General features: G+C 38.8%; 1 protein-coding gene across 1 annotated transcript; it reads right to left on the bottom strand.

The window, feature by feature from the left end:
• Positions 1 to 8,400: 8,400 nt before the first annotated feature.
• LOC133615502 (galectin-3-binding protein B-like) lies at positions 8,401 to 20,497 on the bottom strand. Its single transcript, XM_061974134.1, has 6 exons — positions 20,392 to 20,497; positions 17,649 to 17,759; positions 15,038 to 15,241; positions 10,190 to 10,324; positions 9,846 to 10,119; positions 8,401 to 9,773 (listed from the first exon to the last, which is right to left on the bottom strand). Exons 2-6 carry the CDS (start codon positions 17,749 to 17,751, stop codon positions 8,678 to 8,680), a joined length of 1,812 nt encoding a protein of 603 aa, XP_061830118.1. The 5' UTR covers positions 17,752 to 17,759; positions 20,392 to 20,497; the 3' UTR covers positions 8,401 to 8,677.
• Positions 20,498 to 20,543: the final 46 nt, after the last annotated feature.

The raw sequence follows: 20,543 nt of genomic DNA, 5'->3' as shown, positions 1-20,543 counted from the left end.
AGTTTGAACATCAAATATCTTGCCTTTGTCGTGCATTCAACTGAATATGGGTCGAAAAGGATTTGCAAATCATTGTATTCCGTTTATATTTACATCTAACACAATTTCCCAACTCATATGGAAACGGGGTTTGTACATGCACGAGCCAGTCTGCCCCGCAACAAGAGGATTGAGAAAAAGAAGTAACTTCAGTACAGTGTTATCGTAAATTCCGGGCTATAGGCCACTATTTATTTCCTATACGCTTTGAACCTGGCGTCTTATAACACGGTGCGGCTAATTTATGGATTTCATTGGTGGGCCGCCAGGGCCAGCAAGGCCTTCTCTACTGGCCTAACATAACCAGAAATCCTGATCATAAATAAAGACAAAAGTATTTTTTTTAATTTACTTTCCCTAAATATCTAAAAGTATTCATATTCTCTTCATGTCATATTATGCTCCTTCCAGTGCTGTTGTTTTTAGTTTTAGTTTGTATCCAATCAGAATCCAATCTGCCTGGGGTCTTCAGAATCAACAATGCGGGCGTCCGTGCACTGTAAGTGAACGGACACATACAGTTAATAGATAATTGCGATAGCCAATCAGATCACGAGTTGTTGTCAGTAAGGCCTAGATGGCCTCATGTTGAACGGGACATTTACGCGTCCTGTGATTGGATACTCACCGGGACGTTAGCGGATGAATTTGAGAACACATACAGTTGATAGATAGTTGCGATAGCCAATCAGATCACAAGTTGTTGACAGTAGCCTATGCTCGCCATTTCCACTGGAATCAAACGACTACAAGGGGTACCACTGGCTTATACGGCGTCGAATGGGTGCTACAAATTGTGAGTATTTCACGTTTAATGTTTTTTGCAATTTTTTATTTTGACATTACCAAATAAGATATGTTTTAATTGCTGATGCGGGTTTATTGATTTTTAAATGCGACAGAAAATAACCCATTTTGTACACTGTTGAGGTGATTTAATGCACAGTAAATGTGTTTCTGTATAGTATTTATCCAGCAATGGTCAAGTGGTGACATCAACTATGGTATTTTCAGAGATGATAATTGAAGTCCGACATCACTGAAGACCTAGGTGGGAAATGCACGGCCCATCACTGATGCATGTTTCTTTGCTAAAGCCATAATGTTTTAAATTCAACAAATAGTTTTCAACAGACAGTGAAATTGGTGTTTTGTTTGTGCTATGGCGCCATCTGTTGGATGAGTTTGCTCAAAGCAGGTGCTGTGGGGTGATTAGGTACAGCAGTGGTGCCCATTAGGTCGATTGTGAGCTACCGGTCATTCGCGGAAGGTGTGTCGGATTGTCAGTTGTTGGCCAGTTAGGCATTAAAACATAAATAAATCTAAAAATGAGCGATCATCAATCTTCAACACAAAGTCACTTTTGTCACTTGATAGACATTCACGGCACCCGAGGATCTTGTGAGATGACAATAGCTGCTGTGAGCTCAGTATGCAGAAAATACCATTTTAACAGACACTCTCGCTGTAGCTGCCATCAAAACCGTCAAAAAGACAGATCGCACAGTTCCTGTGGTCACAATAAAAGCACTGCTCCAAGATAAGGGTCTCAGAAAACTAGCGTAACAAAGCTAGCAAGCTACAGAGTTGGCCTTCGATGTATTTCTTGGAAACGAGTATGGAAGCTTGACAAATAAGAAGCTAAAAACAACCACTTTCATGGAGTATTGGAAAGGGAGGAAGACTCTTTTTCCCTCCACAATGTAAATTCAAAGTTGTGGAACTTAACATCAATTACTATAAATCTCCTATGATTAGAGATGTCCGATAATGGCTTTTTTGCCGATATCTAATATTCCGATATTGTCCAACTCTTAATTACCGATACCGATATATACAGTTGTGGATTTAACACATTATTATGCCTAATTTTGTTGTGATGCCCCGCTGGATGCATTAAACAATGTAACAAGGATTTCCAAAATAAGAGAACAACTTCAACTCAAGTTATGGAAAAAGAAAATGCCAACATGGCACTGCCATATTGAAGTCACAAAGTGCATCATTTTTTTTTAACATGCCTCAAAACAGCAGCTTGGAATTTGGGACATGCTCTCCCTGAGAGAGCATGAGGAGGTTGAGGTGGGCAGGGTGGGTGGGGGGCAGCCGGGGGTGTATATAGTAGCGTCCCGGAAGAGTTAGTGCTGCAAGGGGTTCTGGGTATTTGTTCTGTTGTGTTGTGTTTATGTTGTGTTACGGTGCGGATGTTCTCACTAAATGTGTTTGTCATTCTTGTTTGGTGTGGGTTCACAGTGTGGCGCATATTTGTAACAGTGTTAAAGTTGTTTATACGGCCACCCTCAGTGTGACCTGTATGGCTGTTGATGAAGTTGCATTCACTTGTGAGTGTGTCAAAAGCCGTAGATATTATGTGACTGGGCCGGCACGCAAAGGCAGTGCCTTCAAGGTTTATTGGCGCTCTGTACTTCTTCCTACGTCCGTGTACATAGCGGCGTTTTAAAAAGTCATACATCTTACTTTTTGGAACCGATACCGATAATTTTGAAACTGATACCGATCATTTCCGATTTTAAAGCATATATCGGCCGATAATATCGGCAGTCCGATATTATCAGACATCCCTACTTCTGATTTCAATAAATGCAAGTCAATAAATTGTTTTCTTGTCTTCAAACATGAAGGGAATCTATATGTGTTAAACATGCTCATATTTTTATGAAGGACCTGTAACACCTTTGACGTCTGTTTTAATAATAAGTAAATCCATCCATCCATCCATTTTCTACCGCTTGTCCCTTTTGGGGTCGCGGGGGGTGCTGGCGGGGTACACCCTGGACAAATAAATCAATATTTATATTTAGAATATATATTTAGATCACCTCGACTCAGTCATTTGGATCGCATGTGAGAAAAGTACGGGCACCTCGGTCTACAGTGTTTCCTTCTGTTTAGAGCTTTCAACCAGAAGTAGAAGCGCTGTTACATTTTCTCGTCGTCCACAGCGTTTCTACTCAAAAGGATTCTTCATTCATCAATCCAAGCAACGTTTGTAAGTTTACAATATAACTAATACTATTCATACTCATTCAGAAATTAAAATCTTGTAGACACACTCAAAAAACTGTGGAGCAAAATGTACGCAAACATTTCACCAAAGCATATCTAATACATATTATCTAGACCACAAGGAAGTACTTTAAATGTAGATTACAATTATCAAATGTCCCCTTTCCATCATGATCATTTCAACAACTCCTCCCTCCCTTCTCACGCAATGAACTACCGTAAATTCCGGACCTTAAGCCGTACAAAGCGGTGCAGCTAATTTATGGATTTTTCTTCGATAACGACCATAATAAAAATAGTTTTCATAAAACACAAGCAGATACATTAAAAATGTGTATTATGGTTTGTGCTACAGTGCCATCTTTTGGACAAGTTCGCTAACTGTAGGTGTGGTGTGGTGTGGTGTGAACGTCTACAGTATTTCCTTCTGTTTAGTGTTTTCAACCGGAAGTACAAGTGTTGTACAGTGAAGTACGATTATGTTCCGTCTTCCAGTTGTCCATAGCGTTTCTACCCGTATCGATTCTTCATGCATCACTTCATGCATTTGTACGTTTTACAATACAACTACAATTATTCATACTTACTAAACCGTCCAATGTGCGATGTCGGTAGGAGTGTTTTCATGCACATTTGTACGTGCTGTTGTAATGTAAACAAGCTTGTGTCAGTAGCATTAGCTAATATGCTAACATGTTTAAAAGTTTCTGTTTTAGTATTATTAACTTACAATGGCATTCATTGCGTATTGTTTCACTTTCACAAATTCCTCAGTAAATTTATGATTCCATGATGATGACTTCTGTTTTGTATGATCAGCTGTTTTACTGCCCAGTGACAGGCATTGTTTGGAAACAATTAAGGTATGTAAATAAACATTTACATAGTCTTTATGTAAACCACTCATTTCACAACATACATATATCTGCGCCTTATAGTCTGTTGCGGCTATAGATATTTTTTCTTCTCAAATTTAGTGGGTGCAGCTTATATATTGGTGCACTCTATAGTCCAGAAAATATTAGTTTATTATTTAATTCAGTCTATACTCCTTTACTTACACAGGCTAAGTGTTATTATAATGTCTGTCTTCCTATTTAAAATGACTATGTGCATCCATGCATTAATATAGCATTATAAGTAGCCTGGTAATATCTCATATACATGTAGGCCGGTTAAGCTAACACTAGAAGCTAACAATGGTACATCGCTAATGTACTGTATCATTACATTTGTTAATCTACGGTTACTGGATTTACCATTTCATTGTATCCGCCATCACCATGAACTGCAGCAGCTGTCTCCTGTAGGAACTGTCGATCAGATACTCCAAGTAGATACATTGTCACGGAACACAAAAGTTAACCTATCTTTTACTTCTTCAGATTAGGCTAGAAGTTTGTGAAGTGATTTAGTGGTTAATACAACCAATAACAGAGCATTTTCCGTCATTGGGTCGCACTGTGGACATCATTTTGTTTGGACTACAACTGAATAAAAATAGCGGACTTGTACAGAGTTCTCGGGTAAACTAGACTGGCCATACGTCCTCTTTTCCCCGGACATGTCCTCTATTGCGGGGCTGTCTGGGCTGTCCGGTCGGAGTTTCTTAAATGCCTCAAATGTCCGGCATTTTGAGTTAGTGTTGCGTAATGTATGTTCAGGGTTAAGAAGGGGTTCAAAACAAAACAAATTGTGAAGGTGTGCGCACGCAGCATTCGTGAGGGAGGGGCAGAGACAGAGAGAGCTAGGGGTTGATTGATTGATTGTTTGAAACTTTTATTAGTAGATTGCACAGTAGAGTACATATTCCGTACAATTGACCACTAAATGGTAACACCCGAATAAGTTTTTCAACTTGTTTAAGTCGGGGTCCACGTTAATCATTTCATGGTAAAGGGAGTGGAGACAGACAAGACACCCGGTTTCCTTGTTTGTTTGTTTTTATTGTATCGATTATCGCTTTCCGCCAGTGTTTTGTTTTGTTTTGTTTATATTTGCCGAGTCAAATTTCCCTCCCCGTTTATTGCGTTTTTATTTTGATTCGCCAAAAGTTTTATCAATGACAACTACTGCCTCAGACTAGGACAAGTTTACCGCGAGGGGTTGTCAAAAGAAAGACTTCATGGTAAACACTAAGGTGAGTGTAAAGTCAACATTTTTAACTCCAGTAAATTAGTTATTTTAGTCTTTGTGAGTCCATGGAAACTTCCCTTTTATCTCCCACTGGATCCACATCGTTCGAGGATGGAGACTGGTTAGCTGTTAGCTTCAAGCTAACCAGCACCCGAGCAGACTCCTCCACCCCAAAAACATACTTTGCAGGTCAAAAAACGGGGCAATTGTTTGCCTTTTGAAATGTTAATGTGAGAGGAGTGTTCAAAAGGAGTCTCTTGAAGAAGTGGCTGACAAGTTAGCATCGCTGACAGTGACGTCATCACCGTCATTGTTTACTGAAGCAGAGATGGTGACTGTGCGTTATGATAAACGCGCATGCGTCGCCAGGCTCCGCTTTTTATCCATAGATTTATCAGATTTAATTTTTTATTATCCATAGCAGGGGTGTCAAAAGTGTGCCCCAGAGGCCATTAGCGGCCCACAGCTAATGTTTTAAAGGCCTACTGAAATGCGATTTTCTTATTTAAACGGGGATAGCAGGTCCATTCTATGTGTCATACTTGATCATTTCGCGATATAGCCATATTTTTTGCTGAAAGGATTTAGTAGAGAAAATCGACGATAAAGTTTGCAACTTTTGATCGCTGATAAAAAAAGTCTTGCCTGCACCGGAAGTAGCAGACGACTAGCGTGACGTCACAGGTTGTGGAGCTCCTCACATCTGCACATTGTTTACAATCATGGCCACCAGCAGCGAGAGCGATTCGGACCGAGAAAGCGACGATTTCCCCATTAATTTGAGCGAGGATGAAAGATTCGTGGATGAGGAAAGTGAAACTGAAAGACTAGAGGGCAGTGGGAGCGATTCAGATAGTGAAGATGCTGTGAGAGGCGGGTGGGACCTGATATTCAGCTGGGAATGACTAAAACAGTAAATAAACACAAGACATATATATACTCTATTAGCCACAACACAACCAGGCTTATATTTAATATGCCACAAATTAATCCCGCATAACAAACACCTCCCCCCTCCCGTCCATATAACTCGCCAATACAACTCAAACACCTGCACAATACACTCAATCCCACAGCCCAAAGTACCGTTCACCTCCCCAAAGTTCATACAGCACATATATTTCCCCAAAGTCCCCAAAGTTACGTACGTGACATGCACATAGCGGCACGCACGTACAGGCAAGCGATCAAATGTTTGGAAGCCGCAGCTGCATGCGTACTCATGGTACCGCGTCTGCTATCCAACTCAAAGTCCTCCTGGTAAGAGTCTCTGTTGTCCCAATTCTCCACAGGCCAATGGTAAAGCTTGACTGTCATCTTCCGGGAATGTAAACAATGAAACACCGGCTGTGTTTGTGTTGCTGCAGTCGGCCGCAATACACCGCTTCCCACCTACAGCTTTCTTCTTTGCTGTCTCCATTGTTCATTGAACAAATTGCAAAAGATTCACCAACACAGATGTCCAGATTACTGTGGAATTTTGCGATGAAAACAGACGACTTAATAGCTGGCCACCATGCTGTCCCAAAATGTCCTCCACAATCCGTGACGTCACGCACTGATGTCATCATACCGAGACGTTTTCAGCAGGATATTTTGCGCGAAATTTAAAATTGCACTTTAGTAAGCTAACCCGGCCGTATTGGCATGTGTTGCAATGTTAAGATTTCATCATTGATATATAAACTATCAGACTGCGTGGTCAGTAGTAGTGGGTTTCAGTAGGCCTTTAAAGGCCCACGGCACATTCTAAAAATATTATTAAAATAAACAAAAACATAACAAAAGTGAAATAAAAAAGCTTAAAGGTGAAATGTAATTTAGAAAAAGTTGCAATGCCATCCATCCATCCATTTTCTACCACTTATTCCCTTTTGCGGTCGCGGGGGGCGCTGGAGCCTATCTCAGCTACAATCGGGCGGAAGGCGGGGTACACCCTGGACAAGTCGCCACTTCATCGCAGGGCCAACACAGATAGACAGACAACATTCACTTGACTAATAAAACAAAGCTGTTTTTTTTCTTTCATATTGTCATTGCTCAAAACATAATATTGAATCAAAATCAATGTTATTATGAATTATTGACCTATCCAAGCTTCCGATTACTTCACATCAAATATAACACTTTGAAAAATATTTTTGGTGGAAGATTTTGCATATTTTATGTGTTTGCCATTAAAAACATAGTTTTGTTTGACAAAAATGGCGGAAAACAAACAAACAAAAAAACAACATAAAAAAACTAAAACATTTTGAAACGAGGGATAGATCTGAAGTTGATGTAGACTCCAGAGATTTAAGTGTTAAATATAAAATGTATGTATGCCCTGGCACACCATTATCATCATTTCATGACCGACGCAAAACACTTTTTACACTTTTCTACTGAAATAAATACACCTACAACTTATTAAATAAAAACATAGAAAAAACTACCAACAGCTGTAAAGTTCAGATCCATGAAGGAAAGAAGAAAGTGAATGAATGTTTATAACTGAATACATTTACATATGTATACAAATTTGTTTTCTTTTTTTATTATTTTTTTTAATGAATAAATAACGTTTATGACAACCCTTTTCCAAAACACAATATAGAATGTGAGATACAACAGGACAATGCATACGTTTATAATTTTTTTTCAAAACCCTTACAAAAAAGTGGGACCCCAAAAATGTACCGTGGGACCCCATTTTTATGACTTGATGGGGTCCATGGGACCCCATTTTGAAAATTCCTAGCGCCAACACTGCTGTCAACAGAGGAGAAAAAATACTTTATTTATATAAATATATTATTCATAAAGCAAGTTCGAGTATCATTGGCAAATTTTCACCTAGTCCCGGCCTTGGTGTGCTGCCCGCCTTGGCACGCATGTATGTGTCCTCTTTTTGGGCTTTCAGAATATGGTCAGCCTAGGTAAACGTCTACCATGTATGGAGATATCCGCTGACGTAACCATGGAAAAATACGTCAAAATCCTCTTAAATTCCAAACAGCTCATCTGGAGCAGCGTAAGTTTTTTTTAATATCACCGTGAAGCCTCCATGGTTTGAATGAAAACTTTTGACTTTTGGGGATCCCAAATACACAAAAACAGGAAAATTTGGTTTTGCATAACATGACCCCTTTAAGATATGTGTCCCAAGGATAGAGTGCATTGAAGTATTCTGAATGCAGAGCAGTAAACACAGAATACTGGATTAGGAATGCCATTTATTTACTGATAATTCATTACAAAGGATGCAGCAAAGTATAGACATATCAATAATAGTGCACAAAAAAGGTAAGCTAATGTTAACAATTGTAGTCATTTTTGGTCATGTTTCCTGAAAGGGTAACAACGCAGTGATTGCTTGGTATGCTTAGAACCCTGGCTGACTGAAGCACCTGGTAGTAGCGTCAATATTGTGTATAGCTGTGTCAAACTAGCATAGATAACATACAGCGGAAAATAAAAATCATTTTCGTTTTCAGACGAATTCCGGCCTCACAACGAAGTGGTAGAGGTACTTTTCACCGAGGCAAGGACAGGCCAGAACCTGGGTACCGTTGGTGGCCACGTACGCCATGTTGTTTTTGAAGTCCTGAACATGGCAGATGTACTTGTCCTCACACGCAACCACGAGCTTGTTGCGGAAGATGATGTTGTTTCGTTTAAGCGCGTTTCGGCTAGACAGTATGGCGACCGGGACCGAGTCGCAATTGTAACCTCTAGCCGCACACTCACTTTTGGTCCTGATTAAGTACGCATCCCAATCTATTTTGTCAGCTTTAAAGAGCAAGCTTTTGTGAAATGGCGTCCTGAACCTCTCGAATACGGTTTCTATGCGTGGCCTGATAGTGGGAGTATAATAGTACCCACTACCGTAACGGGTATGCGACCTCCTGTGGTAATTACTTTGGGAAAGATACAGGATTTCATTTTCTCTCGTGCGGTTAAACAGAATGCTCCATGGCTCAGCGGTGTAGATCCTGGGCTGGTAATTGTCATTTTCGCTGAAATCGGGTTGCGAGGCACTCGTACTGAAGAGCAGAACATTGAACTGCAACGCCTTGAACATCTTCTCCTGATACAAGTTCTTATGAATATCATAGAGGGACGAGTTGACCTCCAGCTCATACAGTTTCTCAGCAGAGATCATTGGAAAGCGGACAAGATTTAGTAGCTCAACCTGGTCTTCCAAAGTGGACGAGTTGCCCTTCTCTTGGACCCAGCTCTCCAAGGACCGAAGCAGAAAATACTCATCTGGCACCACCAGGTCTGTGCGGAATAGTAGGGTTGCGAGGATTCCCTTGGAGACGGTGAGCCAAGCAGGCGACTGGCTCAGTTTCTGGAAGTTCCAAGCCAGATACTGTATGCAGTTCTCCTGCAGGACAGGGTCTTCAGTTTCAATGGCGTACTGAAGAAGGGACACCTGGGTGTGAAATGTGGCATCCTCCGTGAGGATTTGGGTAAACATTCGGCCTATGTCCTCCATCAGTTGCTTCACCCTAAACTTGGAAGCCATCCAGTGTAGGCATTGCGCCGAGGCGAAGGTCACATCAATTTTACGAGTGTACAGGTACCTAATGACACACAGATTGGAGAAGATTCTTCAGGTAAACCATTACAGTCCACAAACGGCAAATCGTGGGTACCTCACAAAACTGGTGAAATGAGTTTGGCAAGACAGGTTGATGTCGACAATGGTACTCTCCGACGTATTAAAGGACGGGAATTGCAAGAGGATGAATTTGTGAGCGCAGATGGTGGTCTCAGTCATCTCCCATGTGCTGTTGGGTCCAGTGATGCCCTGAAGGACGATCAGGAAGTCACAGCCTGTCCCGCTGTCAAACAGGGCGCCGAGCTCATCCGCCAGATTGATGCTGTGGTCTAGCGAATGTGTGTAGTCCAGGACAGTAGCGCTTCGATCTGGAATCATGAGCCGGTGTGTTCAATTATGGGATGTTCTCGTATCTTACCTTGTTGGTTTAATACTTACTCCATGATTGGCAAATAACGCCAACGTCTTCCTTGTGGGTGCAGTCACTCACCCCCCACTTGTTGATATTACAAGCGAAAAGACTCTTCTCTGTGCCGTCACATTTCACATCATCCAGCCAAATAGGCCCAGGTGCTGTGGCGAAAAATGTATGGGTACCATTTCAGAAGAGGTGAGCGCACTGATCCATTCATGGAATTTCCAAGTACAAAGTATCAGTATCAGCAATACCAGTCCTGTTTTTACCCATTGGATCAATACCTAAATTTGCAGTATCCCCCAACCGTACATTTCAGTAGAGTACAGTACTATGTAACCTCGATTAGTCAACTCCTTATTATACAAACTTTTCGACTTACGAACTAACGTCCGGATAAAAAAATATACATGCTTTGTCGTACGAACCTTGTCTCAGTGTAAGAACATTTCATACACCCATCGTGTGCCTGCAGCGCGGCCATTTTGTGCCAGGCAGCACATCCATTGTGAGCTGGCTGATCGATACCCGTGCTCTTTCAGTCAGCAGATCATTGCTGTCTTTTAAGTGTGTTTTTTAGGCTTTTTACAACATTTTTCTACTTTTGCTAGCTCAATAGGAGTCCAAAGAACGCAATAGACTTGCGATGTTTGCTTTGAAACATTCAAGAAGTATCCACAGCATTGACACTGCCCTTCCGCAGCACGGCAAGAATACCAACCAACAAAGTAGATTTGATTTTTTATTCCAAGTACACCTGGCTGTTAAAATTAAGGAGTTTTGTGATTTCAAACTGAGTGCACCACAGGGCTAGTGACAGTGTGTGTGTTTGTCGGAAGGGTGGCTGAAAATAAGGACAGTTCCGCTTCGTGTTGTTGTTTTGACTTTGTATTTCAATAGAAAGTTGATCCATCACATTCTTGTTATGTTTGTGTGATTATACAGTACCGTATAGCACTTTAAAGTGTGTTCCAAGTGTAAAAACGTTTACTAGAATATGGACTTTTGTCGAGGCTGGAAGCCATTATTCATGTTTACATTGTTTCTTATGGTTGGGCGAAATAGTTTCTTCTTCCTAGGGGGGAGGGGGGGGGGGGGGGGGTGCAACAGAAAATAATTGAGAAGCTCTGCTGTAAACTAGGGATGTCCGATAATGGCTTTTTGCCGATATCCGATATTCCGATATTGTCCAACTCTTTAATTACTGATACCGATATCAACCGATACCGATATCAACCGATATATACAGTCGTGGAATTAACACATTATTATGCCTAATTTGGACAACCAGGTATGGTGAAGATAAGGTACTTTTAAATTTTTTTTTATAAAATAAGATAAATAAATTAAAAACATTTTCTTGAATAAAAAAGAAAGTAAAACAATATAAAAACAGTTACATTGAAACTAGTAATTAATAAAAATTAGTAAAATTAACTGTTAAAGGTTAGTACTATTAGTGGACCAGCAGCACGCACAATCATGTGTGCTTACGGATTGTATCCCTTGCAGACTGTATTGATATATATTGATATATAATGTAGGAACCAGAATATTAATAACAGAAAGAAACAACCCTTTGGTGTGAATGAGTGTAAATGGGGGAGGAAGGTTTTTTGGGTTGGTGCACTAATTGTAAGTGTATCTTGTGTTTTTTATGTTGATTTAATATGAAAAATTAAAAAAAAAAAAAAAATTAAATTAAAAAACCGATACCGATAATAAAAAAAACGATACTGATAATTTCCGATATTACATTTTAACGCATTTATCGGCCGATAATATCGGCAGGCCGATATTATCGGACATCTCTACTGTAAACTGTTTAAAATCAGTGAACACACAAAATTCAATAGTAAAAAACTTTTAAGGATTGAGCATTGATTGGCAAAGAATTGCATGATTTGGTCATTGAGGATAGTAGACATGCAACTTGCAAAAAAAATTTAAAATAAATAACAAATTCTACTATTTTACTGTGTGATCAGGAGAAGTGCTTCCCAACCACTGTGCTGCGATTCATTAGTACCCCGTGAAAAATCATCTGGTCTGTCGAAGGAAATTACCCAACTGAAATTTTTTTTCATGTATTTAGTATATACAACGCATCTTTGGCAGGGCCCCAGGCTTAATTGGGCCCTAAGCAGAATTTTATTTGGAGCCCCCCATCACAAATTGTACAAACAATATTTGTACGGTTTTGATCAAACCTGATTATATTTTGATGAGTTTTGTACTAAAACTAATTCCTAATAATTAATCATCATAACATAATTAAAATCTACCGTACTAAACTCCAACCGGGATTTGAACCGCAAACGCTGTGCAACACAGGAGCCAGTTGGATTATATGGGTACAGCCAAAAAGAAGGAACTTATTGACTACTCATTGACGCGCGCAAGGCACTCTGGGTAAAGCTCTACCTTATATGGATAATCTGCTGATGTCACACATGGCAAAAACGTCACAGAGGGAGCCGATTCCAAACAGCTTGTTTGGAGGAAGTATGACGGGAGGCAACATTGTTTTATAAATATCTCAGCAATGGCGCCACGTTTGATTTCAAATTTTCGGTACTTATGCAGATCCCAAATACACAACAGTAGGTACCAATAGGTAAGGTTAAGGTAGGTTAAATAATGCTAAAGAGATACTGATATACAGTAATGAATTATGTATTCCTTGTTCTGCATGTGTTTTAGGGGTTTGTGTGTGTTTTGGACGGATCATTATCGGACGATTTTCTTAAAAAAGTATTTAATCGCCTTGCTGATTAATGCATTTTTGTGCCGATCATCTTGTGTTTAGTTTTACAAGCTAGCAGCTAATTATGTGTCACCATACAGTGTGGAGTGCCTCCCCTCAGTTAATAATAATCACCTCCATTTCTAAATATCTTAAGTACTTTGATTACTGAAGGACGGGGCTAAACATGTTAAACACCGAGAGCAAGCCAGGGGCATGTATGCTACTGGCTGAGCTATATAACAGCTGATAAGATAGCTAGAAATAACAAAATAATTAAGTGCTTTGTAAAGTTTAAGAAGTGTAGATGGAACCTTTAAGTAGAATAATAAGAGTCGAGAGAGAGGATAATGTAACAACTGTTGATGTGTCAGCATTGTCACTGTCAGTACATGACATGTGAGAGGGTGGATCGATCCATAAATAGGTGGTGTAATATCAAGATTTAGACTGATTTAGTGATTTAGAGTCATTTTCATTTTCGCACAATCATTTTTGTTCACATATTCTGAGAATAAATCCCTGTACACAGGAGGACTTTGAAGGCAAAAAGTATTTCAATGAGTAGTTGTTGCCCTCGTTTAATTACTGTATACTATTGATCTTGTTTTGCTGAAACAATTGTATGTAATCAAAGAGAATAACGAAGTAGTTTCAATATTGTGTTGATATTGTTAAACTGTCAATAGCACTCACCATAAATACATGTAAAAATGTACAGTTAATAGATGTGATTGGTATCTATTGGAATCGGTAGCATAAATCCCCCATTGGATGCCATTCACCAGTGTTGGGACTATCGTGTTAGTTTCGGCGGTAACTAGTAATCTCACGCGTTATTTTTTATATTCAGTAACTCAGTTACCGTTACTACATGATGCGTTACTGCGTTATTTTACATTATTTTTATGTAGTATCGGCGAGAAACAGAAGATCTGAGTGTGTTTTATTGGAGCGCTGCGGTGTCGTCCTTCTAATTCTTCCTCTGTCACAAGCCGGAGGCGCGCTCTGTGTGTGTCTGGGTGTGGGTGTGGGTGTGGGGAGGGGAGGGGTGGGGTTTGTGTCTGTGTTTACTAACAACGGATACGTCGTCGAGTGTCTTAACATGGAGATATTCTCACTTCTTTTCTTTTGTCGAACACAAAGAAAAGAACATTTTAGTTAAATGTAAGTTGTGTCTTGGATCAAAGATCCCGTCTACTGCCCAAAACAACAATTCAAATCTGCCTGGTCACGTGTGCCTTCCTTGGTTTACAGCTATGTTGTTATTATGCTGTTTGTTACTTATGTATGTTATGTTGCAGCTATTTAAAATAGTTTTGTCAATTTGTTCTGGCCTGAAATAAATTGGCCCTTTGAAACATATCTTTGTCTTTGTGTGTTGTATGTAGACCACATTGCTTAGCAGAGTTCAGTGATACAAATGCATGTCAAGTTGATCAACAGATTGTATCATTCTCCAGTGCAATAACAGTACTGAAATGAAGGCTAAAAGGGCATTAATGGGAGCTTTTAAAAAAAAAAAAAAGAAGGAAAAAGAAGTAACTAAATAGTTACTTTTCACTTTTTTTTGGTGTAAGTAACTGAGTTAGTAACTGAGTTACTTTTGAAATAAAATAACTAGTAACTGTAACTAGTTACTGGTTTTCAGTAACTAACCCAACACTGCCATTCACACAAAAACAAGTCATGGCACGCCAGGTTTTTCTATGTAAAATGTGAATTTTATCTCGATAAAGGATGGAAAACACTGGAAAAAACACCTCCTTAAATCCTGTCAAAATAATGATTATTTCACGAGATTTTTACATTGTTATCATTTCTGATCATATAATAGTGTGGCACGTGATAGAAAAGTTTATGGGAGGCGTGTTTCTTCCACTTGGTGGCGCTAGAGGACTACAATAAACCGTTTTAAATCCACTAAAGCCACTGTAAGTTTTCAAACAATGAAGGCATCATCAGGGGATGTCAGAGGACACATTCTGTCGCAGGCTGAGGAGAAAAAAGGAGGCAAGTGGAAAAGGTACATACATACACTGTACATGTGCCGTCCCTGTTATGAGGGTGAATCTGCTGCCCTCTAGTGGACAATAACATGAAGTACAGTTTACAATACCAGTACCTTGTCCGTAGTTCTCCCCGATGACGACAGAAACAGCCCCGGGGAAATTGAGCTGACGACACACCACCTGAGCCTCAGCCATGTCCCAGCCGTCGTCACACACGGTTCCCCATTTGCCATTGTGGTAGACTTCCACTCGACCTTGCCACGGACTCTTCAAACCAGAGAGCTTAATGGCGCCCTCTCGTACTTCCGGGACATTCTCTGTTCACCACAGCACAGCAGTCACGAGTCACCAGTGCGAAATGTTAAATTGAAATATATATTTAAAAAAAATTGTAGTAAATCCTTTTTTTTTCCCAATGGCATTTTTTCTTACACTTGTTTTTTTTTTTTTTAACCGTCAAAGGTTTTTAATTTTAGCTTCGTTTTTTAGATTCACTGGGACTGTTTCGACACGAAAGGGGAGGAGCAGTTGGGGGCGGGGCCTGAAGAGCGAGAACCCACTTCCTGCTTTTTAGAGAGTCTCAGCTATAGAAATACTAGGGAGACGCTAAATATACATATTTGTTCCCTAAGTGTGTGTGTGTGTGTGTGTTCTTATATTTCTACCCTTCTTGAGACATCAACAAGGAAAAGTACCTTCCATATGAGGACCGGTGAACAAGTTAGGACATAAATCATGGTCCCAATACAGAAAACCATTGCATCTAATAGAGAATGTCTCATTTGCACCCCCTGGTGGTGAAATCTATCAAAATTAGGGAGGTCCCAAAAAGGAGGGATTTTTCAAATTCACTGTGTCGGTTTTAAAAGTGCGCCCACTCTGGTCAACATATGTAATAACAAGTGTGTGTAAAAATTTGAAGTGCTCCCTCTCTGGTCAACATATGTAATAACAAGTGTGTAAGAAATTTAAATGCGCTCCCTTTGGCCAAAATGAATTAACAAAATAAAATGAAAATGTATATAGAGACATACTGTAATAAAGTAAATGAAGAATAAAAAACAATTACAAACAAAAAATTCCCCCCAAAAATAAATAAACTAAAAGCAGTCTCTCACAATGTGTCGACTTTTCTCTTATACGGCGTGGCGCAGTGGAAGAATGGCCGTGCGCGACCCGAGGGTCCCTGGTTCAATCCCCACCTAATACCAACCTCGTCATGTCCGTTGTGTCCTGAGCAAGACACTTCACCCTTGCTCCTGATGGGTGCTGGTTAGCGCCTTGCATGGCAGCTCCCTCCATCAGTGTGTGAATGTGTGTGTGAATGGGTAAATGTGGAAGTAGTGTCAAAGCGCTTTGAGTACCTTGAAGGTAGAAAAGCGCTATACAAGTACAACCCATTTATCATTTATTTATCATTATAAAATTGGGAACAATGTCTTTCTGTTTCTGTAATATTGCAATATTCTGTCGTAAAATTATTACTTTTTTATGTAAAATTGTTACTTTATAATGCAAAATTTGTCATACAAAATTCTGACTTTTATCACAATATTGGCAATTTTTTTTAGTTTTCTTGTAAAATAGTGAAATTTTTCGAGTAAAATGATGACTTTTGTCATAATTTTTGGCAAGTGAAATTCCGATTATTATTATACTATTGCCACAATTTTAAAGTTTTCTTATAAAATTGTGACTTTTGTCGAGTAAAATTACAAATCTTTTCATAAAATTGCCAAAATTCTAAGCTTTTCTTGTAAAATTCCAACTTTTATCATAATATTGCGCAAATGTTCAGTTGTCCTTGTAAAATTTTGACTTGCGTTGAGTAAAATGACGACGTTTATTATAATACTGCCAAAATTCTAAATTTTTCCTGAGAAATTGCGACCTTTTTCTCAACATGCTTATTTTATACATGCATAGTATGTATATATTATTAATGTTGTAAATACAAAACTTTATATATCTAGAAAGGGTGGTCCTAAAGAGGTAGGCATTTTTCTCAGGTCTCAAGAAGGTAACAAATACAAGAATATGTGCAAAGTGAACAAATTAATTTCAAAACCAAATAAGGGACTTTTGTTTTCAGGTCTGCCTCGACCAATGCTCACAAAGCAGTGTTTAAGCCCCGCCCCCTACCCCTCCACATAAAAACAGTGGCAGTAAGTTGAAACGGGGAAAAAACACTTAAAAAACAATAACAGTGTAGAAAAATAACTTAATATATAATTAACAAAAAGATCCATAAAGATTATTTTGTGTTTTTAATGTCAGTTGTATTTTTTCCAATTTCCAATACTAATACTTGTTTAAGTTTCCAATTTCCAATACTAATACTTGTTTAAGTGTCCATACAATTTTGTATACAATACCAAAACTTACTGGGAGTTTTCTGTAGCTCCACACATATATCTGTGTTTTCTATTTTATTGATTCCCAAACTGTGGCTCGATCTAGTGGTACACCAAAGAATCAATTAAATATTCAAACTGCGTGTAATGTTAATACAGTGGCCAGAAATGTTAAATATACTTGTTAAATAAAACCTCAGCCATGTTTTTTAATGAATATTTAGGCCTACTGCGCTACTGTATTTTAATGTTGGTCATTATGATGGTAAATGGAGAGCCAAGTGTTTTCTGAGCTGGTACTTGGTGGAAACAGTTTGAGAACCACTGTTGTATGTAGAATTGCTTTACATTTGTTGCGACAACAACTCACCAAATAGGTGGAAATCGAAAGCGCTTCCAGAGACACTGAAAAGCAGAAGGGGCCAAAGAAGATTAAGGACATTTCCACGTGAGAGCATTTTCACTTCCTCCATCTGGAAATCTGGCAATGAAAACAAATGAATGCAAAACTTAACTTGTGTTTAAATGCCTTGGTTGTTAATGGAACAAAACATGAAAGCCATTCACACATTAAAAAGGATCACATGGATGACTACTTATGGGGCCAAATGAGACAACATTGAATAAGTACATTGTTTACATATCCTTAATTGTAACTGGAATGAAATACAAACACACGTTATTAAATGGGTCATCAACATATGTAATGCAAAATCACATTTAATTATTTGATTTATTCAATTAACACGTTTATTTTAAAAAAATGTCCCCATGCGGCTCTCTATACTACCACACAACACAAGAATGGTCGCAAAAGCACCTTTTTAATTATGTTGTTATGTAAACGCTTTCAGAGTTAATACTGAGCAACATGGTCATTAGGCAAAATTTTATGATTGCATTTTAGCAATATTGTTGAAAAATAAACATACATTCATAATAAATGTATACCTAATATACCTGTATTATTCTATTTTAATAAACTACACACACATATACACACACATTTATATATATATACACACACACACACATGCATACATACGTGTATATACACATACACACACATATATATATACATATATACATACACATGTATATATATAAATATACATACACACATATATATATAAATATACACACACACACACACACACACACACACACACACACACACACACACACACACACACACATAATTATATATATATATATATATATATACACATATATATATACATACATACATACATACATACATACACATATATATACATACATACATACATACATACATACAGTTAGGTCCATAAATATTTGGACATTGACACCATTTTCAGTATTCCAGCTCTGTACAACACCGCAGTGGATTTGAAATGAAACAATCAACATGTGCTTTAAGTGCAGACTTTGAGCTTTAATTTCAAGGTATTTACATCCAAATCAGGTGAACTGTGTAGGAATTACAACACATTTTATATGTGCCTTCCACTTTTTAAGGGACCAAAAGTAATTGGACAAACTAACATAAACATAAATCAAATTGTCACTTTTTAATACTTTGTTGCAAATCCTTTGCAGTCAATGACAGCCTGAAGTGTGGAACACATAGACATCACCAGACGCTGGATTGCGTTCCTGGTGATGCTCTGCCGGGCCTCTGCTGCAGCTGTTTTCACTTCCTGCTTGTTCTTTGGGCATTTTCCCTTCAGTTTTGTCTTCAGCAAAGAAGTGCATGCTCAATGGGATTTAGGTCAGGTGATTGACTTGGCCATTGCAGAACATTCCACTTCTTTGCCTTAAAAAACTATTTGGTTGCTTTCGCAGTATGCTTCGGGTCATTGCCCATCTGCATTGTGAAGCACCTTCCAATGAGTTTTGAAGCATTTTGCTGAATATGAGCAGATAATATTGCCCCAAACACTTCAGAATTCATTCTGCTGCTTTTGTCAGCTGTCACATCATCAATAAATATAAGAGATCCAGTTCCACTGGCAGCCATGCATGCCACTACCACCACCATGCTTCACTGATGAGGTGGTATGCTTTGGATCTTGAGGAGTTCCTTCCCTTCTCCATACTCTTCTCTTTCCATCATTCTGGTACAAGTTGATCTTTGTCTCACCTGTCCATAAGATGTTGTTCCAGAACTGCACAGGCTCTTTTACATGTTTCTTGGCAAACTCTAATCTGGCCTTCCTGTTTTTGAGGCTCACCAATGGTTTACACCTTGTGAAGAAACCTGTATTTCCTCTGGTGAAGTCTTCTCTTAATTGTTGACTTGGACACAGATACACCTACCTCCTGGAGACTTTTCTTCATCTGGCCAACTGTTGTGAAGGGCTTTTTCTTGACAAGGGAAAGGATTCGTCTGTCATCCACCACACTTGTTTTCTGTGGTCTTCCATGTCTTTTGGTGTTGCTGAGCTCAGCAGTGTGTTCTCTCTTTTTAAGAATGTACCAAACAGTTGGTTTGACCACATCTCATGTTTTTGCTATCTCTCTGATGGCTTTGTTTTGATTTTACAGCATAATGATGGCTTGCTTCACTGATAGTGACAGCTCTTTGGACTTCATATTGAGAGATGACCTCCCCAGATTCCAAATGAATATACCACACTTGAAATTACATTTAGGCCTTTTATCTGCTCTTTGTAAATTAAATAAATGGGAAATAAAACAAGGGAATAACACACACCTGGCCATGGAACAGCTGAGTAGCCAATTGTCCAATTATTTCTGGTCCCTTAAAAAGTGGAAGGCACATATAAAATGTGTTGTAATTCCTACACCGTTCACCTGATTTGGATGTAAATACCCTGAAATTAAAGCTCAAAGTCTGCACTTAAAGCACATGTTGATTTTTTCATTTCAAATCCACTGTGGTGTTGTACAGAGCTGGAATACTGAAAATTGTGTCAATGTCCAAATATGTATGGACCTAACTGTACATACATACATACATACATACATACATACATACATACATACATACATACATATATATATATATATATATATATATATATATATATATATATATATATACACATACATGCATACATACATTTTTTTTTTAATATACAGTGTATATATTTTTTAAATCATATTACCTGCTTCAGTCTGCCTGCAAGGTCCCCTGGTCTCAAAGTGAGCTTCTCCTTTTAAATCCTCTGCTAAGAATGTGACTCCTGCTGCTCTCCTTAAGTTTCATTTGGCTGAAAATGATGTTGCACAACAGTCTTGTGGGCTCGGTTGAAAAACC

The sequence above is a fragment of the Nerophis lumbriciformis genome, linkage group LG22 (assembly GCF_033978685.3).
Source record: "Nerophis lumbriciformis linkage group LG22, RoL_Nlum_v2.1, whole genome shotgun sequence".
NCBI classification, from domain to species: Eukaryota; Metazoa; Chordata; class Actinopteri; order Syngnathiformes; family Syngnathidae; genus Nerophis; species Nerophis lumbriciformis.
Note: the sequence above shows the minus strand (reverse complement) of the source record. Positions and strands in the feature narration are given on the sequence as shown.